Source organism: Engraulis encrasicolus, chromosome 13 (genome assembly GCF_034702125.1).
Source record: "Engraulis encrasicolus isolate BLACKSEA-1 chromosome 13, IST_EnEncr_1.0, whole genome shotgun sequence".
Classification (NCBI taxonomy): domain Eukaryota; kingdom Metazoa; phylum Chordata; class Actinopteri; order Clupeiformes; family Engraulidae; genus Engraulis; species Engraulis encrasicolus.
Window position 1 is genome coordinate 15,023,628 of NC_085869.1, and position 27,594 is coordinate 15,051,221.

Here is a 27,594-nt window from a genome sequence, read left to right on the forward strand (position 1 = left end):
AGTAAAAATCCACTTACTGTACTGCATCTGTGCAATAACAGGCACAGAGTCCACAGATCTACCAACACCAATCTTGTTGGCTGCTGAAACTCTGAATTGGTACTCATTGGTTTTGATCAGTTTTGTAGCGTCGAATGTACACTCAGTACACTCATCTGTGACAAGAGTCCATGAAATTTTAGATGTTTCACGCCTTTCAATAATATAGTGTGTGATATCAGAGCAGCCATCATTCTCAGGAGGTTCCCAAGACAGAGTGACTTTGCCCTCTGAGATGTTGGAGAAGGTGATGGGTCCAACTGGCTCTCCAGGCGTGTCTATATAACAAAGCAACATATGTCAGTCAGTCAGACAATCAATCAGATAGAAGCAACAAAGCAATGCTACATCAATTTATTTAACTCCATGGACAATGTGATTAATGTATTACATGTACCGGTAACATGTCTTTTCACAATAAAGTGGGTTTCATCCTAATTGTAAAGCATAATAATGAAATGTGTGTATAGCACATACCGAAGACCTGGACATTAATGTTCTCCTTCTTTGTTCCAGAGTGGTTTCTGGCTTCCACTGTATACAGGCCGCGATGGCTACGATCAGCGTCTCTGACAAAGATGGTACTTGATCCAGGGGCTGAGAGGATGTCCATCAGTCTCTTGGTGATTTCCACCCCATCTTTGTACCATGTAACTTTAGGTGTTGGGCGTCCAGTAATGTTAGCCTTGATCCTGATGTGATCACCAGCTTTCACGGCAACACCCTCAAAGAGCTCCTGGCTAAGTTCAATGTTTGGAGCAACTGCAAAGTAGATGATCCATGTAAATACATTTGTGCTTACAGAACATCTATGGTGTCAAATAGAGTAAATTATAGAGAATACATAGTATAACATAGTGTACTTACAGGCCTCATCCCTGACCACAATGTAGCCAGAAGAATTAGAAGGTGGGCTTACAGTTCCAATAGCATTTCGGGCAATAACTCTGAATTCATAACGTTCATTGCAGGCAAGTCCTTCAACAGTGAACTCGCAATCTGGAACATCTGAGAAATTGCACTTGAACCAACGGCCTTGTCCTTGTCTCTTCTCAACATTGTAGGCAACCACTTTGCTTCCTCCATCATGTTTGGGTGGATCCCACTTCAGAGCAACTGAGTTGCTGGTAATATCAGTGTAGTCTGGTTGGCCTGGAGGATCTGTCATTGGTGAACAGTAAATCATTGTTTTACACGTTCACAGTATACCACATTAGTTTTAACTACAGCACTTGAAATAAATGAACATAATGAAATGCATGTATGCAGTCATGTATTTTAATGTGAATTTGAGGTAAACTTACCAACTGGAGAAACAGCAGTGTTGAGATTGCTGACATCACTCGTGCGGCTATGCCCAGCATCATTCTGAGCATAGACTCTGAATTGGTACTGCAGACCCTCAATGAGTTCAATGACTCTAAATTCTGTATTCTTCACAAGAATTGTGTTGACCTTCTGCCACATAATACTGTTCTTCTCTTTCTTTTCAACATGGTAGCCAAGGACTGGGCAGCCTCCATCATACACTGGTTTCTCCCACTGGAGAGTCATGCCATCATTGGTGATATTGTACACAATGGGTTGGCCAGGTGGACCTGGTGGTCTGAATTCATGCTTGGCAATGACAGTTTGTGACAAAAGAGGTTCACTGACACCATACCTATTCTCAGCACATACTCTGAATTGGTACTGTACACCCTTGATGAGGTTTGGAACCTTGAATCGTGTTCCCAATACAGTTGAGCAAGCCATCTTCCAGTCATTCTGGGCCGTGTCACGCTTCTCTACACAATAGCATGTAACCTCTCCACCACCATCATCGTTGGGCTCTTCCCAAGATATACAGATGTGTTCTGCACGGACTTCATCCAAAAGAATGGGTCCAACAGGTCTTGATGGTGGTCCTAGAGTGATGACATGAATGTGGAATGAACTCCTCTTAAAGCCATTGTCAAGAGTGAGAGTGTATTTGCCACCATTTTCTTTAGTGACATTCTTGATCATTAGGGTTACTTTGGTTAATGTTCTCTTGAAGCGAATCTGTTCACTTTCCTTCAGTGGCAGATTGTCCTTCAACCACTCAACTCTGGGACGTGGTTTACCCTTGTATGGCAGTTCAATGTGGACATTATGTCCGAGGCGCACACTAATTTGTCCAGTTGGATATTCCTCTAGATTTGCCTCTGGGGCAATGATGTAATCCTTCACCACAATAGGCCCAACCTCAATGTATTCACTGTTGCCCTTCTCATTTTTAGAGCAAACCCTGAAGAACATTTCGGAGAGTTCCTTCAGTCCTTTAATTTCATGTTCAAGGTGTTTGCTGGTACCAGCACCTGCCCATTCTTCTTGGTCCTTAGCTCTCTTTTCAAGAATGTAATCACTAATAATGCTACCACCATCATAATCAGGCTTACTCCATTGTAGAGTGACAGAGGTCTTGGAGGAGTCTTTCATGCAAAGCTCCTTCACTGGTCCAGGAGTTTCAGTGGCTTTCACTGGCTCTGCGGTCTCACAAGGATCACCAATGCCATGCTCATTCTCAGCCAGGACACGGAAGTAGAATGAGGTCTTCTCTGAGACTTCCTCAATTGTGTAAGTTAACTCTTTGCATTTGCTTGTTACAGCGGAGTATGCCCGTTTGGAGGAATCCCTCTTTTCAACAATGTAGTTGGTGATTTCAGCACCGCCATCCAACAGAGGTGGTTCCCAAGTGAGAGTCACTTTTCCGCGCGTGACCTCTTTGATTGTCAGGTTTGTACAGGCTGATGGTGTGTCCTGAACTTTAACAGACAACATGAGAGATTTGGGCTCACCAACACCATTGCTAATCTTCACAATGTATTTGCCAGTGTCTTTTCTTGTGACTTCACGAATCACTATAGATGACGCAGACTCTGTGGTGTGAATTTGATAGCTTGGATCTTTGTCAATGTTTACGTCTTCTTTCATCCAGGAAGCACTTGGAGAAGGTCTACCCTTAAGAGGTACAACAATTTCCACATCCTTTCCGGCTTTCACAGTGTAGTGAGTTCTCATGGCTACATCTGGATCAACCATGGCTTCCTCTGAAAATATAGAACATATAAAGTATGTTACAAAATAATTATTGATTTCTTAATGTCATGTTGAAAAAATGTCTTTCAGTGCCATGAGAAGCGCTATACAAAACATAGGCATTATTATTATTACTATTATTACTATAGGCAGAATAAAATGTGTCAACATACCAAGAATATCCTTGGCTTGAACTGGCTCCTTCATTGTTATTGGATCTCCACGTCCAGCACAGTTGACTCCAGATACACGGAAGTAGTAATCGGTGTCTGGTTTAAGGCCAGATGCCACATACTCGGTTGTTCTCACTTCACCCTTTTGACTAATAACAGTCCATTCATATTCGTCTTCTTCTTCTTCTTCTTCTTCTTCTTCTTCTCCTTCTTCTTCTTCTTCCACTTCCTTTTCTCCTCCCTCCTTCTCTATTCCTCCAATCCTCATCTCAACAACATAGCTGAGAATTTCACTTCCTCCATCAAACTCTGGTTTGGTCCAACCAAGAGTAATGGATGAACTGGTAGAGTCAACAACCTTAAGCTTGGAAGGTTCGAATGGTGTTTCTGAAAGGCAGAAATAAGTTAATAAATACTTGCAAAACAAACATCTTTCATTTGGTTGACAATTGTGGGAGGGTGTGAAACTTACCAACTGGATCAGCTGCCTTGTAGAAGTCAGAGACCTCAGAGAATGGACCTTCACCAGCTTTGTTAATCGCACAAACACGATATTGATATTCATTGTTTTCTGTGAGATGGTAAACCTTGAGTGAAGTTTCAGTAATTGGGTCTTTGAAGATCCTCTTCCAACGAAGGCTCTTTTTGTTTCTTCTCTCAATGAGATATCCTGATACTTTACTGCCACCATCAATACCTGGCTTTTCCCATACAACCTGCATGGATGTCTTGGATGTTTCAGTAACCTCTGGTGTAGAAGGCTGTCCAGGGGTAACTGAAAAAAGAGGAACTCATTTTACTGACTGCCATCATTTACATGCAACTGTGCAAATTACTTGCTGAATAAGTTCATTCTTACCGAAGGCATTCTTGGCAACAACGGCTTCTGATTCCAGAGTCTCACCAAGGCCAAACTTGTTAACACCACGGACACGGAAGACATACTCTGCACCTCTGATCAGTTTTCCAACAGAGACAGTGCAGTCACGCAGCTCTTCTGAAATGGTTGCCCAGACAACGCGGCTTGTTTCTCTTCTCTCAGCAATATAATGGGTAACTTCAGCTCCACCATTGTCAGCGACTGGCTCCCATGCAATTGTGATTTTGTCAGCTGTGACAGACTTGAAGTCAATGTTTCCAGTTGGTGGACCTGGTTTATCTGTTAAAGGAAGACAACAATGTTAAAGCTTTAGTCATTGCACTTATATACTGTACAGACCCAGGTGAAAAAGTGGTTCAATTTAGTACAATAAAAGCACGACTGAAGTGTACTTAGCATGTTAAAAGCGCACTCACACTTTTTGTGCTAAGAAAAAGTATGTTTACAATATGCTTATTTAAAGTGTACTTAAAATTAGATGTAATTAAGTTGCTCTCAAAGAAAGTACACTTTGCGAACCATACATAAAGTGCACTTAGAAGATGTTTGGCTAAAGTGTATTTAGAGGAATATACTAATAGTGTTCTAATAGTGAACTTACTAAAAGTGTATTTTTTTATAACATATTGCAATTGCACTTTTTTTAAGTGCACTTTGATTATACTTCACCCAAGTGACTTCGAAGTGTGATTTTCTATAGTGCGCTTTAAAGTAAATCACTTTAACATATTGGAAGTATACTTTTTCTAAGTGCACCATGATTGTGCTTCATCCAAATATATTCAAAGTGTGCTTACACAAAGTGCATTTACCCATCATGCATCATCATGCATGTACCATCATGCAATGCACTTCTTGGAGCTAAATTTCTCAAACAGAAATCCATTTACCTCTAAGGAATATCTTTGGTTTGCATGAAAATATTACTCATTGTTATATTCTGCATTTATTGTAGGAGTTTTAACATTTTAAAGTGGTACACAAAAAATGGCCATGTTCCCACCGTCATTATGATGGTCACGTATATGTTCTGGTATATATAGACTCACACTTCCCATGATATCATGGTGAGAGGTAAGTTGGAACTAGTTGTTCAAACAAAGAATCAAGGGTCACCATTGGTGATCAATTCAAATGATCAACTACAGGGAGGTGGAACAAAAATGAAATAAAGTGAAATGTGTATCTGAAATCTCTGTAACAATGCAATGATTGTAAATGTCAGTCGTGTTAGGCATGTATACTATATCACTACTGTGACATGTGGCTATGTGTAATGTACAAGCTCTGAGAACCAGCATGGATTGTAGTATTACATGTATATTATTCGTTGTACTTGGGAGTGTACTGTAAATATACTTCAAGCATACCTGTTATATATTTACAATACTTAATATGATATACTTTTTACATACTTAAAATGTTCCAATGTAGTCCAAAGAAGCATGAAGTTAATATACTTTTATTGTACTTCTAGTAACAATAAAATGTTATAGAAGTGTACTCGAGCACACTATTAATGCCATACGAATGCATGAAAAGCGTGTTTGGAGCATACTTTCAAAAGTATGCTTGTATTGCACTTAAAGTTGTCCAAAAGCGGTGCCAATTTAGCATCCTCAGTGTGCTGCAAGTGTGCTGAAGTACTGCTTTAGTAGTGCTTCAGCGCACTAATAGTGCAATGAAGCGCACTTTAAATCGCCGAAAATAGTACACTTTGTACTAAGTACGGTCAAAAAAAGTACACTTTAAGTATATGGGTTTTTCACCTGGGTATACACAACAATGCAGATACAATACAGGGATAATTCCATGTGCTTCCATTTTGTCTTCTGGTGCATTGATGGGAGACAGACAGGACATTTTAACAGGAGAGAAGACAAAAGAGCAGCGCAGATGCTATACTTTTCTTCTTTTAATTAAGTGCAAAACATAGGGTCCCATTGGGTCATACTGAACATTTAATTAAAAGACAAAAAGAATTGTACCGGTGCTACTCCAGTGTCTTCTCTTCAGTTAATGCAGATATAGTAGAAATACTTAAAATAATAATACTTACCAAGAATCTGAATTCTAACTTGTGCAGTTGCTGTGCCCTGCACATTCTTGATGTTAATTTCATATGTTCCTGTGTTTAGACGTGTTGCATCCTTGATAAGAACAGCTGATGAGTCAGTGGAGTTTTCAATTGAAAGCATAGAAGTTTGGACTAACTCCTTGCCATCCTTGAGCCACTCAATTGTTGGCAAAGGCTTAGCAAATATTCCAACTTTAATCTTGACAGAGACACCAGCTTTGTACTGCACGACATCCAGATACTCTGGTGGAAGGTCAATGACTGGGGCACCTTTAGAAAAACAAAATTTAGTTTTACACACTGTGATTGTACACTGTAATTAGCATAGATCATGCCCTCATTTGTAAGTGTCTGCTAAATGTAACATAATGAGAGAGTAATGACTGGTAAAGTACTGTATGTTAACAGGTTTAGCACAGCTTACCACTTATATCGACACAGGTTGCTGGTCCAGCAACGAGTGATGGGTTACTGACAGAGCCAATTGCATTCTTGGCAAACACTCTGAATTCATAGGCTTCACCAATAGACAAGCCAGACACGGTAAACTTCTTATCAATAATATTGGTGAAGTTAGCCTTTGTCCATCTGCCATTGGGTGCGTCTCTCCTCTCAACCATGTAGCCAGTGATCTTGCTGCCCCCATCATAGGGGGGCTTCTGCCAGACGAGGGTGACGGAGTTCTTTGTGATCTCAGTGACTTTAACATTTGCAGGAGGTTCTGAAATGCAATATAAGATTTATATTTCAGTTAGATACAGTTAATCACAAATAATGAATCCTAATACAGAATGAATTACCTGTGGTGGAAATAAAGTGTGAAAAATGAGAAAGGGGAAAAGTTTTCCAACTTACCACATGCATCAATTGCAAGCATCTCCTCGGATGTTTTGCTTATTTTTCCAATACCAGCAGCATTTTCCGCTGCTACCTTAAATTCATAGATCATGCCAGGGCAGATATTTGTAATGCGGATCTGGTTAGCAGCCACAGCTGTCTTGTTGACCTTCTGCCACAGGATGCTGCTTCTCTCTTTCATCTGGACATGGTAACCAATCACTGGGTTTCCACCATCTGAAACTGGCTCGTGCCAGCACACAGTGATAGTCTCCCTTGAGATGAACCCAGCCCATGGTGTTGACGGTGGTCCAGGGAAGGCTAAAAGAGAAAAGGACATTCATTTACGTTATGTAGTTGCACAAAAAAAGAACACAGCTATGGTAATGGTAAGTGCGCCTTTATATGTGTTGTTTGGAGTAGAAACTGTAAGTTACTGTGTTATGATATTATGTAATGTCAATATGTACTATAGATCTACTTACTGTATGGAAGTTTCACAGTGACTGACTGTGAGTCGATGTGGTCACTGATTCCAAAGCGATTTTCTGCCTTGATTCTGAACTGGTATTCCTCCCCCTTTGTCAGTTTGGCTACTTTTATGGAGGGTCGAGCCACCTGAGAAGACACTTCTGTCCAAGCAGGTGTACTGGTTTCCCTCCTTAGCACAACATAGTTGGTCACTGGGCTGCCACCCTCATATACAGGTGGAAGCCATTTCAGGCACACAGTTGATTCACCAACTTCACCAATTTCCACTGGGCCGGTCGGTGGGCCAGGTCTATCCAGAACCAAAATGTTCACATGCATCTTGGTTGTTCCGCTGGAATTTGAGGCTGTGATGTCATATCTGCCAGCATCGGTTGCAATGCTTTCCTTCAGATTGATCAGAAGGCTTTCAGGTGTGACCTCAAAACTGAACCTTTTTCCAGTCTTGGCGGCAACATTGTTTCTTGCCATCGTAACCTTTGGCATTGGCTTTCCAGTCAGAGGCAATTCAAACTTCAAGTTGGATCCTGCTCTTACATAAACAGTGTTCTTCGGGTAGTTCTTCATGTCAAACTCTGGTGCCTCTGAAGAATAGAAAGCAAGACAGGAATTTAACAAAATATATAATGTCACATTTAAGGACCATATTGATCGTGAGCATAATTTAAGTCCTTTTTTTATAGTAACTACTTTGGTACAATTACATTTTAAAACTTACCAAGTTGATCTTTCACCATGACAGGAATGATCATTTCTTTGAAGTCACCAACTCCAGCATGGTTTTCTCCTGCAACTCTGAAGAGGTATTCAGCACCTTCTTTTAAGCCTTTAATTGTATGTGCAAGTGTGGGCACTGATGTGCATTTCACCCATTTAGTTTGTCCTTTCTCAACTGCTTCAATGAGATATTTGGTCACTCTGCTGCCTCCATCGTGTTCAGGTCTTGACCATGCCAGGGAGACGCTGTCCTTGGTCACACCAGATACACCCAACTTCGCAGGTGCACTTGGTTTTTCAGTAATCTTTGTTCCATCTCTCAATTCTCCAGGAACACCCAGGCCATATTCATTTTCTCCAATAACTCTGAAGTAATAAACTGCACCCTCCTGTAAGTCCTCAACAGTGTAGGACATCTCATGGCAACTGCTTGTAACACAGACCCATGCCTTTTTGCTAGCTTCACGTTTTTCAACATGGTATGCCTTAACAGGGTCTCCTCCATCATTTTCTGGAGCCTCCCATGCAATAGTAGCAGAATCTTTTGTGACATTCATTGCCTTGACATGCACTGGCGGTCCGGGAGAGTCAAGAACTTTGACATTCATTGGCAGTGTAGCCGTTCCAATTCCATTGTCAATTGTAACAACATACTGTCCGGAGTCATTTCTTGTTGCATTCTCAATTGTGAGAGAGCTGCTGATGACAGATGTCTCCACACTAGCTCTGACCTTAAGATCAACCTCCTCCTTAGCCCAAACTGCCGATGGAGCTGGTCTTCCCCTAAATGGTGCTGTAAGAGTGAATGCATGGCCATGTGTAACAATGAGCACCTTGCGTGTGTCTGCTTCAACATCAAACACTGGCTCCTCGACTCTTTCTTTAGCTACTGTTGGCTCAGAGCTTTCAGATGGGTCACTTTCACCAACTTTGTTAATAGCTTTGACTGCAAACTCGTACTCTGCATCAGTCTCAAGACTGGAGACAGTGAATTCAGTGTTCATGGTCAAGGGAATAGCCACTGTCCATTCCTCATCTGCTGTCTTCTTGTACTCTACGCTGTATCCAAGGATTGGAGCTCCGCCATCGTCCTGTGGCTTTCTCCATGTAATCGTGATAGAAGTCTTACTGTATTCGACAACCTTGGGTTTGCCTGGTGCTTCTGGAATGTCTGGTTCTTCTTCTGCTCTGGCAGGTGCTGATGCATCACTAGTAGGACTAGCTCCGGCTGCATTTTCAGCATAAACACGGAATTCATATTCACCACCTCTGCGGAGTTTAGACACTACTGCTGTCTCCTCTGTGATAAGTTTTCTATTATAACGAACCCAACGATTGCCTGATTTCTCACGCCTTTCAATTACATATCCAGTTATTTCAGTGCCTCCATCACTAACAGGTTTTACCCAGGTCAGTGTCATCTGGTCACTTTGAATTTCAGTGACCTCAACACTTGATGGTGCAGTTGGTGGTGTAAATGGATCAGATGCTTTAATAGGATCAGACTGAAGTGGTTCACCAAGTCCAAATTTGTTGACAGCCAAAACTCTGAACATGTACTCGTTGTCCTGAAGGAGCTTTGTGACCTTCCAATAAGTCTTTTTAACTTCTCCATGCACAAGAGTCCATGCAAGGCGGCTCGTTTCTCGTCTTTCAACTACATAGTGTGTAATTTCTGCACCACCTTCTTCTTGAGGAGGTCCCCATGCCAATGTGCATTCCTCTGCAGTGATGCCAGTGATAGCCAGGGGACCAGCAGATGGGCCTGGTTTGTCAAGAATTGAAACATTGAAGGGCATTGTGACTGTTCCGCCAATATTCTGCAATGTGAGAAGATACTGACCAGAATCAGCTCTTACACAATCCTTCACAGTTATAGAGGTAGCGTCGTCTGTAGCAAGGATTTGAATTCTGGCTCTTGGCTCAATTTCATGACCATCTTTGGTCCATGATGCGACTGGAAGAGGTCGACCAGCAATTTCAGCATTGATTCTCAAGGTCTCTCCAGCTTTGATTGCGACAAGATCTCTGAACTTAACATCAACCATTATACGTGGTGGCTCCACATCATCCTGGACTGTAATTGGTCCTGTGTTGTAGGATGGCTGACTAAATGAACCAACAGCATTCTTTGCAGTAACACGGAAGTCATACTGCTGACCTGTTGTGAGACCTGTGGCATCATAGTAGGTCTCTACCACATTGGTGAAGTTGCATCTCATCCAACGGCCATCAGGAAGATCCTTGCGCTCAATGATGTATCCTGTTACTTTGGCTCCACCATCATACTCAGGCTTTGTCCAGGAGAGTGAAACAGCTGTTCTTGTGATGCTGAGAACAGTAGGCTGACCGGGAGGATCACATGGATCCCTTGCAGCTACAGGCTCACAGACTTTGCTGACCTTTCCAATTCCAGCAATATTTTCAGCAAAGACACGGAATTCATAAAGTGTGCCACCCTCAATACCAGTGACTTTGTATTCTGTGTCCTTGATGAGGCTCCTGTTCATTTTTGTCCACAAAATGCTACTTCGTTCCTTTCTCTCCAAATGGTACCCAATTACAGTGCTTCCACCATCATTGACTGGCTCATTCCAGGTAACGATCATGTGAGCCTTCGAAGCATATGCAACTACTGGAGTAGAGGGAGGTCCAGGTGCTTTACACATGTACTGTGCTGTGATTGCAGGAGAATCTTTGCCGGGACTCTTTCCATAACGATTAACAGCATAGATCCTAAACTGGTACTCAGCACCCCGAGTCAAGCCAGTGGCTTTGACACATTGTCTTGCCACATTAGTAGAAACTATCTTCCACTCTTGTGAGTTGGTGTCTCTCTTCTCAACAATATAGTTGCTGATAGAGCACCCACCGTCATATTCTGGTGGGCCCCATGACAAACTAATACTGTCATTGGTGACAGCATCAGATTTTACAGCAGTGGGTGCCGATGGTTTATCCAGAACAATGATATTCATGCCAAATGATTTGGTACCTGCAGTATTTGCGAGAGTGATTTCATACTTTCCTACATGCTCAATAGAGGCTTCTTTGATGACAATCTTTGTTGATGTCTTGGTGTTCAGAATTGTGGTGGAGGTTGTTCCTTTCAGAGGAAGGTTGTCTTTCTTCCATGAAACGACAGGCTTAGGTCTACCTCTGATTGGAATCTCAACTGTGAGATCCTTTCCAGCCAGAACAGAGTGAGTGTTAAAGAGCATGCTGACTGAGGGCTCAATCTCAATGTCTTTAGCTGAAACGGGAACTCCAAGCTCTTTTGGCTCACTCTTACCCTTTTCATTCAGAGCAATAACTCTAAATGAATATGTTTCATTTGGTGTCAAGTTGTTCACAGTTGCTTCCAAGCCTACCTTGACTGTTGTTGCAACTCCCCATTTATCAGTACCCTTTGGCAACATCTCAACATTGTACATTAGAATTTTGCTGCCTCCATCATGTGCAGGCTTATCCCATGCTAGAGTTGCACTTGTTTTGGTGACATCAACCAGGGTTAATTTTCCTGGAGCCATTGGGGGTTGAGCAACCTTCACTGGATTTTTTGTTTCTGCCATAACACCCATACCAAACTCATTCAAGGCACAAACACGGAAGTAGAAAATACCACCTTCTGGCAGTTCGTCAATCTTGAGTGAATTCTGGGTGCAGTTGCTTGAGACTGTTGTGTAGGCTTTGCGCACAGATTCTCGCTTTTCTATAATGTAGTATGTTATTTTAGATCCACCATCTGTCAGAGGAGCCTCCCAGTGAAGAGTGACAGAGTCTTTCTTGACATCCTTCACTTCAAAGTTCTGAGGAGCACTTGGAGTATCCAAAATCCTCACATTGACAAAGGCAGATTTAGTGCCAGAGGCATTCTCAAGGTTCAAGATATATTTTCCACTATCAAATCTGTTTACACTGTCAATAACCAGCATTGTGTATGAGCTTGTGGATTCAATCTGTGCACGGTCAGTCAGGGTAGCCCCTTCTTTTTCCCATGTAACAGAAGGCGTAGGTCTTCCTCTAATAGTTACAAATAAGCGAAGTGATCCACCAGCATGGACAGACACAACTTTCCTAAGTTCAGCATCCAATTCAATCTCTGGGGCCTCAACCTTTTCTGTAGTAACAACTGGGCCATGGAAATCAGCTGGCTCTCCAACTCCTTCACCGTTAAAGGCACAAACACGGAAGTCATACTGTCCATTTTCCTTCAGATTTCCCACTGTTAGCTTTGTTGTCTGAATGCCAGCTGGAGGTGTGCAGGCGGTCCACACTTCTTCTTCTTCTTCAACTTCTTCTTCTTCACCTTCTTTTGGTTCAACAACTTCTTTTGGTTCAACAACTTCTTTCATTTCAACAACTTCTTTCATTTCAACAATATATCCCTTGATGTAGGCGCCACCATCAGTGGCAGGTTTAGCCCAGGAGAGGGACACTGTCGATTTTGAGTAATCTGTAACTCTGGGATGCAGTGGTGGGCTAGGTGGGGTTATATCATTAATGGCTCTGCAGAAATGTGATAGGTCACTTAATTCTCCCACACCGGCTTCATTTTCTGCAGCAACACGGAACTCATAGAAGTGACCATCTTGAAGTCCTTTCACTCTGTAGAAAACATCTGTCACCTTCTTGCGGTTACATTTTGTCCATCGTACACCATCTTTGTCACGTTTTTCAATGTGATAGCATTCAATTTGTGCACCTCCATCAGATTCTGGTGCAGTCCATGTGAGCAGCATAGAGTCCTTTGTGATTTCACTTGCCTCAGGTGCAGAGGGGGCACTGGGTGGCTTGTAAGGATCACGTGCAACAATGGGGTCAGACACAAGAGGTTCCCCTTTACCGTGTTTGTTGACAGCCCTGACTCTGAAGATGTATTCATCACCTGGTAGAAGCTTGGTCACATGGTAACTGACACCTTCGACATGTTCCTCTACCAAGCTCCAAGATAATCTGCTAGTTTCTCTCTTTTCTACAATATAATGAGATATATTTGATCCACCATCAAGAGCAGGCTCTGCCCAGAACAGTTTGCATGAATTATGCATTATTCCAGTGATACGCAGTGGCCCAGCAGGTGCACTAGGATTGTCAAGAACCTTTACAGTAATTGGTATTACTTTAGTTCCACCCTTGTTTGTGAGCGTGAGATCATAGTGTCCACTATCAAGTTTTGTGCAGTCCTTGATTGTTATGGATGCAGATTTCTCTGTAGTTTTCCTTTCAATTCTGAGTGCCACTTCCATCTCTTTTCCTTCTTTCAACCAATTAACAGTTGGCACTGGTTTGCCATGAATGTCTGCATCAAGGACCAAATTTTCTCCAGCATCAACAACAATGACATCCTTGTATTTTGGATCCATTGAGACAGATGGGGGCTCAATTTCATCGGTTGCTGTGATTGCACCACTGCTGTCAGATGCCATACTGACAACTCCAGCTGCATTTCTTGCAATTACTCTGAATTCATATTGGTTGTCCTGTGTCAAGCCAGTAATGTTAAATTCAGTCTCAATAATATTGGTGAAGTTCACTCTCATCCAGTGTCCTTCAGGCAATTCTCTCTTTTCCACAACATATCCAGTAACCTTGCTGCCACCATCATACAGTGGTTTTGTCCACTGAATGGTTATATGATCCTTTGAGATCGCAATGGCCTCTGGAGTACCTGGAGGATCGCATGGGTCACGGGCAACAAAGCTCTCAGAGACTTTGCTCGATCTACCAATACCAATAATATTTTCAGCAAACACCCTGTATTCATACCCGATGCCCTCTTCTAGATTTGTGATCTTGAACTCTTGGTCTTTAATGAGTGTCTTATTCAGTTTATTCCACATAATGCTACTTCTTTCTTTACTTTCAAGGTGGTAACCTACAACCGGGCTTCCACCATCATTGACTGGCTCATTCCATTCAATGATCATCTGCTCTTTAGTGGCAGATTTCACAGAAGGAGTACCAGGTGGTCCAGGGACTTTGTAAGGATACTGTACAACTATGGCTTTAGAGTCCAGAGGAGATCCCTTTCCATATCTGTTTTCAGCACAAATCCTAAACTGATACTCAGCACCCTTTTTCAGCTTAGTTACCTTCATTGTGGTTCTTGCCATATTGTTTGAAACACCTTGCCAGGTAGTTGTGGTTGTGTCTCTCTTCTCAATAATGTAATGCTTGATCTGGCAACCGCCTGTATACTCGGGGGGCTCCCATGAAAGTATGAGGGAGCTGTTAGTCACCTCAGCCACTTTCACAGGTCCTCCAGGGCTTCCAGGCTTGTCAAGTATTACGAGTCCAATTTCCTCTGTTGCTTTACCAGCTGTATTTGTGGCTGTTACAGCATACTTTCCTAGGTCCTCTTTGCAGGCCTCAGTAATTGAAAGTGTAGTTGATGTAAGTGTGTTTTCAATGCTCAGTCTGCTAGATATTTTCACACCTTGTCCATCCTTTGCCCAGCTTACCCTTGGTTTAGGACGACCAAATACTGCAACTACCAATTTAAAGTCTGTACCAGCTTTCACATTGTAAGTGTTAAACATGGACTTCAAACTTGGCTCAATATTCATATCATTAGCAGTCACTGAAGTTGTAAGTGGTGTTGGCTCGCCTTTGCCCTTCTCGTTGTAGGCCAAAACCCTGAAATTATATTCCTGACCTGTTGAGAGTCCCTGGACAGTTCCTTCACAGGCACCTCCTTTGATTGTCGTTGCAACTCCCCATTTTTCTGTGCCTTTCGGTAGCATTTCAATTATGTACCCAGTGATTCTGCTTCCACCGTCATGCTCTGGTTTCCCCCATGCCAAAGAGGCACTAACTTTGGTGACATCGGTCAAGAAGACCTTTCCAACTGCCCACGGCACCTCAGAGGCCTTTGAAGCAGTCTTTGTCTCCACAGGTACACCAATTCCATATTCATTTTCAGCCATAACTCTGAAGTAATACATTGCACCCTCTGTAAGATTTTCCACTTTGAAGGTTGTTTTGGTGCATTTTGCTGAAACACCTGCATATGCTTTACGAGTAGATTCCCGCTTTTCAACGACATAATGTTTAATCCTTGCACCGCCATCAACAAGTGGAGGTTCCCAGCTCAGTACAACTGATTCCCTCTTGATTTCAGAGACTTGGAGGTTCTGAGGAGCACTTGGGATGTCCAGGACCTTTACAGTAACAAACTCAGACACAGTGCCACTACTATTTGTAAGTGTCAGTGTATATTTTCCAGAGTCTCTTCTGTCACAAGAATCAACTGTGACCTGGGTGTGGTTCAGACCTTTCTCTACAACTGCCCTCTCACTTAGGTCTTCTTCATCTTTAGTCCACTTAATTTCTGGTGTCGGCCTTCCCTTGAAAGGTACATTGATTTTCACCGATCCACCAGCACGGACAACAATTCCCTTTCTTAGCTCAGAATCAAGTAGGATTTCAGGAGCTTCGAGTCTTTCATGAGGTCTGACAGCCCCAGGAACTTCAGCAGCTTCACCAACACCCAGTTTGTTGATTGCACATACTCTTATCTTATATTCTTGGTCAACAAGCTTGGTGATTACAAATTTGTTGACTCTCAATCCATGTGGTGGTGTGACCATTGTCCATTCCTCTTCCTTAGCTTCAGCCTCGGGTTCAGCCTTAGCTTCAGCCTCGGGTTCAGTCTTAGCTTCAGCCTCAGGTTCAGCCACAGCTTCAGCCACAGTAACAGCTTCAGCCTCAGCTTTGCATATCTCAACAATGTAGCCCTGAATTGCAGCGCCCCCATCAGTGAGTGGTTTTCCCCAAGCAATAGTGAGTGAACTGCTCGTTGAGTCAATGACATGAGCATGTGTTGGTGGGCCAGGTTTATACTTTGGATCACAAGCCTTGTAGTATGAAGTTGGCAGACTTGGCTCTCCTACTCCAGCTGCATTTTCTGCTGCCAATCTGAATTCATACTCGTGATCATCAGTGAGTCCTGTCACTCTGAAGCACAGATCTGTCACCTTACACCTGTTACACTTTGTCCATTTGACACCTAATCTATCTTTCTTCTCAATGATGTAGCTGGTAATTTCACTTCCACCATCACTTTCTGGAGCAGTCCAGGAAAGAGTCATGCCATCCTTTGCTATGTTAGTTACATCCACAATATGAGGTGTACCAGGGGGCACAAATGGATCTTTCATGATCACAGATGCTGAATTAAGTGGTTCACCTGAACCGTAACAGTTGACTGCTTTGACACGGAACATGTACTCATTGTTTTCAAGAAGCTTAGTAATTTTGTATACAGTTGTTGTACAGTCAGTTGAGACAACTGTCCAAGCAAGGCGGCTAGTTTCTCGTCTCTCAATGATGTAATGAGTTATTGGGTTTCCACCATCATGAGCTGGTGCCTTCCAAGCTAGAGTCAGTCGATCAGATGCAAGACCTGTGATATGAAGAGGCCCTTCACATTGTCCTGGTTTGTCCAGTACCTTCACTGTGAATGTAACGGTTTGAGAACCACCTGGATTTGTCAGCTGAAGAATGTATTCTCCACTATCCTGTCTGGCAGCGTCTTTCACAACTATCATTGCTGTGGTTTCTGTATTCTTCACATCACATCTTATGGTATTTTCCACTGTTTTCTCACCCCTAAGCCACTGAATGGTGGGAGCTGGCTTTCCATGAACATCAGCATCAAGTTTAAACGTTTCTCCAGCATCAACCACAAGAGTTTTAGTGAACTGAGGATCAATTGAGAATTTAGGTGGTTCAACTTCATCCAGGGCAGTAATGGCTCCACTGTTGTACGATGGTTTGCTGAACGTACCAACTGCATTCTTTGCTATTACTCTGAAGTCATATTTCTCTCCCTCAGTTAACCCAGTGATTGTAAAGTTAGTTTCAATAATGTTTGTAAAGTTAACTTTTACCCAGCGTCCATCTGGGAGATCACGCTTTTCAACAACGTAACCAGTTATCACACTGCCTCCATCATATTCAGGCTTTGTCCATGCAATTGATATTGTGTTATTGCTAATACGGGTTGCCTCTGGCATGCCAGGTGGGTCACACTGATCACGGGCCACATATCCCTCAGAGAGCTTGCTGCATCTACCAATGCCAACAATGTTTTCAGCATAGACTCTGAACTCATACTCAATACCTTCTTCCAGTGGACTTGTTTTAAATGAAGTGTCTTGAATGAGTGTTTTATTGACTTTGGTCCAGAGAATGCTGTTTCTTTCTTTGCGTTCAATGTGATAACCAAGAACAGCACTACCTCCATCAGATACAGGCATATTCCACTCAACAATCATGTGGTCCTTTGACAAATGTGAGACAAATGGCGTACCAGGTGGACCTGGTTCTTTGTAAGGATACTGAGCTACCACTGCCTTTGATTCCAAAGCATAACTCTTGCCATAACGATTCTGAGCAATAATCCTGAACTGATATTCAGATCCAGTTTTGAGCCTAGGTACTTTAATAGATGTCCTCGCAACTGATACAGCAACATTGTCCCATGTGGCTGTGGTTGTGTCTCTCTTTTGCACAATATAGTTTGAAACAGAGCAACCTCCAGTGAACTTGGGTGGATCCCAAGATAGTGTTACACTTTGTGTGGTTACTTCATCAAACCTAACAGGTCCTGTTGGTGGACCCGGTTTGTCAAGAGCAATTACTTCAAGAGTTGCTTCTTTTTGTCCAGCAGTGTTGGAGACTTTAATAGTGTACATGCCACCATCCTCTCTTGCTGCTTCCTTAATGCTAAGAGTTGTGCAGCCTGCTGTGTTGATGATGTTTACTCTTGAGGTTACTTTCATGCTCTCGCCATCCTTTGTCCAAGATACTTTTGGATTAGGTCGTCCAGAAATAGGAATATCAACATTCAGGTCTTTGCCAACCAGAACTTTATAGCTATTGAATACAGGCTTGACATCAGGTTCAAATACAAGGTCCTCAGCTTGAACAGCAACAGCAAGTGTTCGTGGGTCACTCTTTCCTTTTTCATTGCAAGCCACGACTCTGAATAGGTATTCATCTCCTGGATTCAGATTTTTGACAGTAGCCTCCAAGGCCTTCACATTAGCACAACCAGACCACTTGTCTGGATTTGCTTTAAGTGCCATTTCAACTACATATTGTGTAACTCTGCTGCCACCGTCATGCACTGGTCTGTCCCATCCAAGTGAGACACTTGTCTTGGTCACATCAACAACATTAATTTTACCAGGCATTTGTGGAACTTCTGAAATCTTCAGAGGGTCTAGAGTTTCAACAGGTACACCGACACCATGTTCATTTTCAGCCATAACTCTGAAGTAGTAGCAACATCCTTCTTGGAGAGGCTCAATTTTATAGGACAGTTGGTGGCAGTTTGTGGCAACAGCCGCATAAGTTTTTCTTGTACTTTCACGCTTCTCAATGACATAGTTTTTAATTTTCACACCACCATCCAAAAGTGGGGGATCCCATGCAAGAGTTATGGATTCCTTTGTAATTTTCTTGATCTTCATATTTGCCGGTGCCCCAGGGGTATCCAGTACTCTCACAAGAATAATAGCAGAGCTTGTGCCAATAGAATTCTCAGCAGTGACACTGTACTTTCCACTGTCAGATCTGTTAACTTTGTCAATTACAAGGGAAGTGTATGTGCTTGCGATTTCCACCTGAGCTGTTTCTTTCAATGGAGCCTCATCTTTCTGCCATGTAACAGCTGGAGTGGGGCGTCCTTTGATTGGAATGAACAATCTGAGTGATGTTCCAGCTTTGATGTTCATAATCTTTCTATACTCTGCATCAATATCAAGATCTGGTTCTTCTGTCTTGTCTTCAGGTACTATTGGCTCAGGAACATCTGCTTGTTCACCAACACCAACCTTATTGATTGCACAAATTCGGAATCTGTATGCTTGTTTTTCTTTCAGATTTACAACAGTGAATTTTCTACCCTTCACTCCAATTGGAGGTGTGCACATGATCCACTCTACTGGCTTTTCTTCAGCCTTTTCAGCAGGTGTCTCTTCGCCTTCGGCAGGTTTCTCAGGAGATTTCTCGACAACTTCCTCGACAACTTCTTCGGTTGTTTCGGGCTCCACTGTGACTTCACATGCCTCTACAATGTAACCCTGAATTTCACAACCACCATCATAGATAGGCTGGCTCCATGCAAGATTGACAGAGGAACTGGTCATATCAGTTACTCTAGGATTACTTGGAGGACCAGGTTTGAAAATAGGGTCCACTGCCTTAAAGAACACAGAAGGAGCGCTTGGCTCACCAACACCAACACCATTTTCGGCAGCAACTCTGAATTCATAGCTGTGACTTTCAAGAAGTCCAGTGACACGGAAGGTAAGATCTGTAACAGTTGAACGGTTGCATCTAGTCCATCTAACTCCTTCTTTGTCATGTTTCTCAATTATGTATCCCTTGAGAGGAGAACCACCATCACTTCCTGGTGCTTCCCAGGTTATTACCATAGAGTCCTTCTTGATATTTGAAATTTCAATTCTACTTGGTGCATCAGGAGTTAAATATGGATCTCTGATTATTACAGCACTTGAAAGAAGAGGCTCACTCACACCAAATGAGTTAACTGACATCACTCTGAAAACATACTCGTTTCCTTCAAGTAGTTTTGTAATTTTCAGGGAAGTGTCTGTTGCCTTAGCTTCAACAACAGTCCAAATAAGTCGGCTTGTTTCTCTTCTCTCAACAACATAGTGTGAGATTGCACTTCCACCATCTACAAGTGGTGCTTTCCATGTGAGGCAACAACGGTCACACATGACACCTGAGACAACAATTGGGCCTTCCGCAGGACCGGGTTTGTCCAGCACAGAGACATTAATATTAAATGATTTCTCACCACCTGCATTTCGAAGCAAGAGGGTGTATTGGCCTCCATCAGAAAGCTTGGCATCCTTTACAGAAATGAAAGCTTTAGTTTCTGTGTTCTTAATTTCCCTGTATATGGTATTTCCAAGTTCTACCTCTCCCCTCATCCAGTGAATAGATGGTGATGGTTTACCATGGACATCTGCATCAATTTTAAAGGAATCACCTGCCTTTACCACAACAGTCTGGGTGTACTCTGGGTCTATGCTGAGGCGTGGTGGCTCAATTTCATCCTTTGCAGTGATGGGTCCAGTGCTGTATGAAGGAGGACTGAAAACTCCAGCAGCATTTCGTGCAATAACACGGAACTCATATTGTTGATCCTCCACCAGTCCAGTGTTAACATATTCAGTTTCAATAACATTCGTAAAGTTAGCCTTCAACCAACGTCCTTCTGGCAATTCTTTCTTCTCAACAATGTAACCAGTAACCTTGCTGCCGCCATCATATTCTGGTTTAGTCCAGACGATTTTCACAGTCTCTTTTGTAATTTTAACTGCCTCTGGCTGACCAGGGGGATCACATGGGTCTCTGGCAATGCAACCCTCTGAAACCTTGCTGACCTTTCCAATGCCAACAATGTTCTCTGCATAAACTCTGTATTCATATTCCATGCCTGCTTCAAGGCCAGTTGTCTTGTATGATGTGTCCGTGATGATGGACTTGTTGAGCTTAATCCAGAGAATACTATTTCTTTCCTTTCTTTCAAGGTGATATCCAATAACTGAGCTGCCGCCATCATTGACAGGTTCATTCCAAACAACAACCATAGTATCTCTAGTTGCTGCCTGAACAGATGGTGTACCAGGGTTTCCTGGAGCTTTGTATGGATACTGAGCAACAACACATTCGGAGAGGAGTGGGGCACTCTTTCCATATCTGTTCTCAGCAGTTACTCTGAACTGGTATTCTGTTCCCGTCTTTAACCTTGCAGCTTTGACCTTTAATCTTGCCAGGTTCATTGCAACAACAAGCCAGTTTTGTGTGGCTGTTTCTCTTTTCTCAACCATATAGTTATTGACAGTGCAACCACCATCATATTCTGGAACACCCCAGGAGATTGTTACACTATCAGAGGTAACATCCTGGATTTTCACTGGGCCAGATGGTGGGCCAGGTCTGTCAAGAACAACTACTCCAATGTCTGCTGTTGTCTCACCAGCTGTGTTTGTAAGTTTGATATTGTACTGGCCAACATCCTCACGGCAAGCCTCTGTAATTGAGAGGTTCAGCATTGTTTCGGTGGCAGAGTAGTTCACCCTGCTGGTTCGTTTCATAGGAACTCCATCCTTAATCCATGAAATTGCTGCCTTAGGACGAGCAATATATGGCACATCAATGGTCAAGTCTTCTCCCGCGAGAACACTGAATGTAGTAAATTGCAGTTTTGCAGATGGAGCGATCACAAGGTCTTTAGCAATAACTGGTACACCAATAACACGAGGGTCGCTACATCCTTTCTCATTCTTTGCTGACACACGGAACATGTATTCATCACCAGGGTTAAGGTTTTTAATGACAGCCTCACAGGTTTGAGCAACTGCTATTTGTCCCCATTTGTCATTACCTTTGCATTGCATCTCAACAATATAAGCACCCACTCTGCTTCCACCATCATGTTCAGGCTTTTCCCATGACAGAGTAACAGTAGTCTTTGTTACATCCACAAGTGTGATCTTTCCAGGTGGAAGTGGCTTTTCAGACACTTTAATTGATTCTGGAGTCTCAACTGGCAGACCAATGCCATATTCATTTTCTGCCAAGACTCTGAAATAGTAGTTACATCCCTCTTGCAGTTGGTCTAGGGTCCATGATGTTTTGTGACAGTTAGCATTAACAGTAGCATATGCCTTTCTTGTTGCTTCACGTTTTTCAACAACATAATTCTTGACCTTTGTACCACCATCATTGAGTGGAGGTTCCCATTCAAGTGTCACAGATTCCTTTGTCACATTGGCAATTTTAAGATTTGATGGTGCTCCTGGTGTATCAAGAATCTTGACTTTCACTGTGACTGTTTTTGACCCTGAACCATTTTCAACAGTTAAATTGTAATTACCACTATCGAATCGGTTGACATTTCCAACAATTAGAGAGGTGAAAGACTCAGTGCTCTCAATTGTGGCTCTTTCAAGAGACTCTTCATTGTCTCTTGTCCATGTAGCTGTAGGTGCTGGCCGTCCTCTGATGGGCACAAAGAGTCTAAGTGTGCAGCAGGCTCTAAGAGTGACGGTTGTGCGAAGCTCAGCATCTAAATCACACTCAGGTGGAATTAACCTGTCTTCTGCTTTGGGGGGGCCGGGGACAGCGGCAGCTTCTCCAATTCCTTCACTATTCATTGCAGAAATATTAATCTTTAACTCTTCATTTTCTTTCAAGTTTGTTAACGTGAAGGATGTTCCCACAAGTCCATCTGGGGGAGATACAACAGCCCACTCTTCTTCCTCTAGACTGGCAGGGCATGTTTCTATTAGATATCCAGTGATTGCAGAACCACCATCATAAACTGGCTTATTCCAAGCAATTGTAATAGAGGACTTTGTTGTGTCCAAAACCCTTGGGTTTCCAGGAGGTCCAGGCTCATACAGAGTATCAGTGGCCTTATTGAATGGACTTGAGGCACTAGGTAGACTAATGCCTGCAGCATTTGTAGCAAAGATTCTGAACTCATACTCGTGTGTGTTGACAAGTCCTGTAACCCTGAACTGTAACTCAGTCACAGGTCGCTTGTTGCATTTGACCCACCGCAGACCGATTTTATCTCTTCTTTCAACGCTGTAGCTTGTTATTGGACTGCCTCCATCGCTCTTTGGTGCAGCCCAGAACAGTACCATTGAATCTTTGGTAATTACTGATATTTCAGGAGTTCCTGGAGCATCTGGTGGAACATATGGGTTGTCTGCAATGACTGGAGCAGAGTCAAGAGGTTCTCCAACTCCATACTTGTTCACTGCCATGACCCTGAAAATGTATTCATTTCCTTTCAATAATTTGGTTACTTTGAATGTGGTTTCCTTTAAGTCAGAAGCAGCATGTGTCCAAGCAAGCCTGCTTGACTCGCGTTTCTCGACAACATAATGGTCAATATCAGCTCCTCCGTCATCTGTGGGTGGAGTCCACGTTACGACACAGTTGTCAGCTGTCACATCCGAAACAGCAAGGGGTCCTCCAGGTGGACCTGGCCTATCCAGAACTTTAACTTTGAAAATGTGCGTGGCAAATCCACCAACATTGCTGGCAGTCAGAACAAACTCGCCACCATCTGTTCTGACAGAGTCTTTGTTTATCAGTGCTGTTGTGAGGTCAGTCATTCTAATGTCCAGTTTGGAAGATCTTTCAATGTCTTTCTCATCTTTAGTCCATCTCATGGATGGTAATGGCTGACCTGAAACATCGGCATCCAGTTTGAAGTTTTCTCCAGCTCTCACGCAAAGAAGGCTCTTGAAGATAGCATCAGTCATGATTCTCGGTTCCTCTACATCATCTGTGCAGACAATGGGATCTGATATTTCAGAAGGCTCACTGACAGCACCAGCTGCATTTCTTGCAGATACACGGAATTCATAAGAGGCATCCTGTGTCAGTCCACTGACAGTGAAGGTTGTTTCAATGATATTTGTGAAATTAGCTCTCATCCAGCGGCCATTTGGTAGGTCTCTCTTTTCCACTGTGTATCCTACTATCTTGAATCCACCATCATACTCGGGCTTTGTCCACTGAATTGTAATAACATTCTTGGATATATAGATTGGAACTGGCTGACCTGGTGGGTCCACAGGGTCAAGTGCCAGCATGGCTTCGGAGGCGTGGCTTGGCTTTCCGATACCGGCCAAATTTTCAGCCATTACACGGAATTCATATGCAGTGCCATCTTCCAATCCACTTGATTTGAACAAGTTTCCTTTAACCAAAGCTTTGCTTATTTTGTGCCACACAATACCACTTCTTGACTTCCTTTCAACATGGTACCCAAGGACTTCACTTCCTCCATCATTGACAGGTTCATTCCATCCAATTGTCATTGTGTCTTTGGTAAACGCAACAACCTTAGGAGTTCCTGGTGGTCCAGGCACCTTGAATGGATATGCTGCCACAACTGCCTCTGATGTAATTGGGGGTCCAACACCATATCTGTTTTTGGCTTTGACACGGAACTGATATTCTGTGCCGGTTTTCAAACGGGCGGCTTTGAATGTTGTTCTGATGATTGAATTGGACAACTCTTCCCAAGTCTGTTGTGTTGTGTCCCTGATTTCCACAATATAATTATTAATTGGTACTCCACCATCATCTTCTGGTGAATCCCAAGAAAATTCAATGAATGTGAGGGAAATCTTTTCCAACTTGATTGGTCCCTTTGGCGGCCCTGGAATATCTTCGACCTTGATTCTAAAGGTCTCTGACACAACACCAGCTATGTTCTTTCCTGTAACAGTGTATGGTCCACTGTCCCCTCTGACACATTCATTGACGCTCAAGATAGTAGATACAGCTGTATTTTCAACATTTAATCTCTGAGTCTGCTTTAGGGCTTGATCATCTTTCTGCCATGAAACTGTAGGTTTGGGACGTCCGAAGATTGGTATCTCCACTTTAATGTCATCTCCAGCCTTGGCGACAATCAACTTCTGACAGATGCCACGCAGATCAAATTCTGGTCCTGAAGTCTGTTCCTTAACAACAACAGGTTTACTTTGGCGCGGTTTACTGCGACCAGAGCTGTTTGCTGCCATGACACGGAATACATATTCTTCATTTTCATTCAGATTTTTCACTGTGTAATCAAAGGTCTTTACTGCTGTCACATGTGCCCATTGATCACCTCCTTTCTTCTGCGCTTCAATAACATATCCTGTTATCCTGCTTCCTCCATCGTGCTTTGGTTTGGTCCATGCCAAAGTCACAGAACTCTTTGTGACATCTGTGACCGCAACCGTTTGTGGAGGGGAGGGTGCCTGGGATGCTCTGACTGGATCAAGAGTCTCAACAGCTTCACCAATGCCATATTCATTCTCAGCAGAGACTCTGAAGTAATATTCACATCCTTCTCCCAGGTCTGAGATTTTGACAGTGCATTCCTCACAATTTGCAACTGCGGTTGCGTATGCTTTGCGAGTAGACTCTCGTTTCTCAATTACATAATTTGTGATTTTGGAACCTCCATCAATTAGAGGCATTTCCCATTTAAGTGTAATGCTTTCTTTGTCAATGGCTGTAGGTGTCAGGTTAATAGGAGGCCCTGGTGAATCTAAGACCCTAACATTCACATGAGCTGTCTTCTTTCCAGCCTCATTCTCCAAAGTCAATTCATATCTTCCAGCATCACGCCGATTGCAGTCAGGGATTACCAGAAGTGTGTAAGAGTCTGTGACATCAATGATGGCTCTGTGTTTAACGGAGGCTTCATCTTTTGTCCAAGTAACTGTAGGGGTCGGTCTGCCTTTAATTGGAACAAATATGCGGATAGACGTTCCAGCCCTCCGAACAAGTGTTCTTCTCAGTTCTACATCAAGCTCCAGGTCTGGAATTTCTTGGCGCTCGAGAACTTCAATGAGTTCTTCAATTTGTGTGGGCTCTCCTACCCCGACGACATTTGTTGCACTCACTCTGAAGTGATACTTTGCACCAGCTTCCAGGTTTGGAACAACAAATTCTGAAATCCTGAGGACACCTTCAGTTGTGGCCTTTACCCATTCTTCTGCTCCCTCTTTTCTATGCTCAACTATGTATCCAATTATGTCACGTCCACCATCATCAAGTGGTTTGCCCCAGCGCAATTCAGCAGTGGTCTTTGTGGTGTCACTGACTCTTGGATTCACAGGTGGCCCTGGAACATCTGTTATCACAAGAAATACAATTTTAATTATAACAAATGCATAATAAATAGATATGTACTGAAAGACAAATGGTTATGGACAAGCAAGATAAATGTTACTCCTATGATAACTACTTTAAAAAAATCTTACCACAAACACCCTTGGTCATAACAGGTACAGAGGGTTCACTTGGCTCTCCAAGGCCGGCCTGATTCTCAGCTGTGACACGGAATTCATATTCAACTTCCTCGGCCAGGCCTTGAATTTCAAGAGTAAGGTCAGTTACAGTCTTAGCCTTAGTTGCCCTGATCCAACGAGCACCCTTCTTTTCTTTCTTCTCCACAAGGTAGCCTATGATATCACTTCCGCCATCATTAGCTGGTCTCTTCCAGTTAATTGTTACATCAGTTCCACTCACACTTTCAATTTCTGGCTTCAAAGGTGGACCAGGAGGACCTAGAAAAAAAGTTCAACATTAGTACACTGTGATTGTAAAATACCAAACTGTGGTGTATTGTTATTTCAAATGAGTATTGTGTTGTATATAACTGTCATGAGTCTATGGATTGCTCACCAAAGGCATCAACGATCTTAACAGGCCCAGAGTGTGAGGGGTCTCCAGCACCGGTTTGATTCACAGCTTTGACACGGAAGATGTATTCATTGCCTTGGACGAGTTTTGTGGCAACATAATGAGTTTCAAGGACATTTTCTGCCAGAATGGTCCAGAGGAGACGGCTTGTTTCCCTCTTTTCTATGTTGTAATACTTAATTGCAGATCCACCATCTTCTGTTGGTGCAGTCCAGGTTAAGGTGACTTTCTCTGAGGAAACTCCACTGTCTTTGACAGGTCCAGGGGGTCCAGGAACATCCAATACCGTTACCTTAACATTCTCCTCCTTAACACCAAATGCATTGCTTGCAGCTATGGTGTACTCCCCAGAGTCACTTCTGCTTGCATATTTAAGGGAGAGAGTAGATGATGTTTTAGTAGACTCAATCTGGCATATATCAGACAGCTTGAAGACCTTTCCTCCTTTAGACCAAGAAGAGGTTGGAGTGGGTTTGCCCTGGATACTTGTGGCAGTTATTACAATGGTGTCACCAGCCTTCACAGTAAGCCCTTCCAACATAGTAGAGTCAATGATGATGGTTGGTGAAGCTGTTAATAAATAAAAACATGGCAACATTACAGATGTGATGTGAAGTGAAATGAAAAACAACATTGTGTATGTAAAGTAATATTAATTCAAACACACAAACTCATATATATGAACTTGTATACATGTATATATAGACAGAGATAGTTGATTCAATTACCATATTCATCTGAACACACGATGGTGTCTGTTTGCTCAGATGGTGGGCTGATTGCTCCTGCAGAGTTCTTTGCGCGTATTCTGAATTCATACTTGCATCCCTCTTGCAACTCTTTAACAGTGTATGCAGTGTCAACTACATTCATAGTATTGGCCTTCACCCACACTTTGGAAGGCAGGTCCCGTCTCTCAACAATGTACCCAGTGAGTCTGTGTCCACCATCGGACTCTGGCTCAGTCCACTGAAGTGTAACAGTACTCCTAGAAATGCTGATGACGTCAGGTTTACCAGGAGGATCTAGACACCAAAAGCAACATAATA

At 42.8% G+C, this 27,594-nt stretch overlaps 1 protein-coding gene across 29 annotated transcripts in view; it reads right to left on the reverse strand.

Moving 5' to 3' along the window:
- ttn.1 (titin, tandem duplicate 1) overlaps nucleotides 1-27,594 on the reverse strand; it is a 159,767-nt gene that overhangs the window by 19,116 nt on the left and 113,057 nt on the right. For all 29 annotated transcript variants that reach the window (XM_063213114.1, XM_063213120.1, XM_063213116.1 and 26 more), the window contains 15 exons: nucleotides 27,274-27,570; nucleotides 26,528-27,115; nucleotides 26,104-26,409; nucleotides 8,274-25,973; nucleotides 7,552-8,139; nucleotides 7,085-7,387; nucleotides 6,654-6,950; nucleotides 6,212-6,499; nucleotides 4,132-4,431; nucleotides 3,745-4,047; nucleotides 3,273-3,659; nucleotides 1,344-3,110; nucleotides 907-1,200; nucleotides 517-801; nucleotides 18-317 (listed from right to left, as the gene is read on the reverse strand). In XM_063213114.1, the coding sequence (XP_063069184.1) occupies nucleotides 18-317; nucleotides 517-801; nucleotides 907-1,200; nucleotides 1,344-3,110; nucleotides 3,273-3,659; nucleotides 3,745-4,047; nucleotides 4,132-4,431; nucleotides 6,212-6,499; nucleotides 6,654-6,950; nucleotides 7,085-7,387; nucleotides 7,552-8,139; nucleotides 8,274-25,973; nucleotides 26,104-26,409; nucleotides 26,528-27,115; nucleotides 27,274-27,570 (24,003 nt within the window). The remainder of the gene's footprint in view (nucleotides 1-17; nucleotides 318-516; nucleotides 802-906; nucleotides 1,201-1,343; nucleotides 3,111-3,272; nucleotides 3,660-3,744; nucleotides 4,048-4,131; nucleotides 4,432-6,211; nucleotides 6,500-6,653; nucleotides 6,951-7,084; nucleotides 7,388-7,551; nucleotides 8,140-8,273; nucleotides 25,974-26,103; nucleotides 26,410-26,527; nucleotides 27,116-27,273; nucleotides 27,571-27,594) is intronic.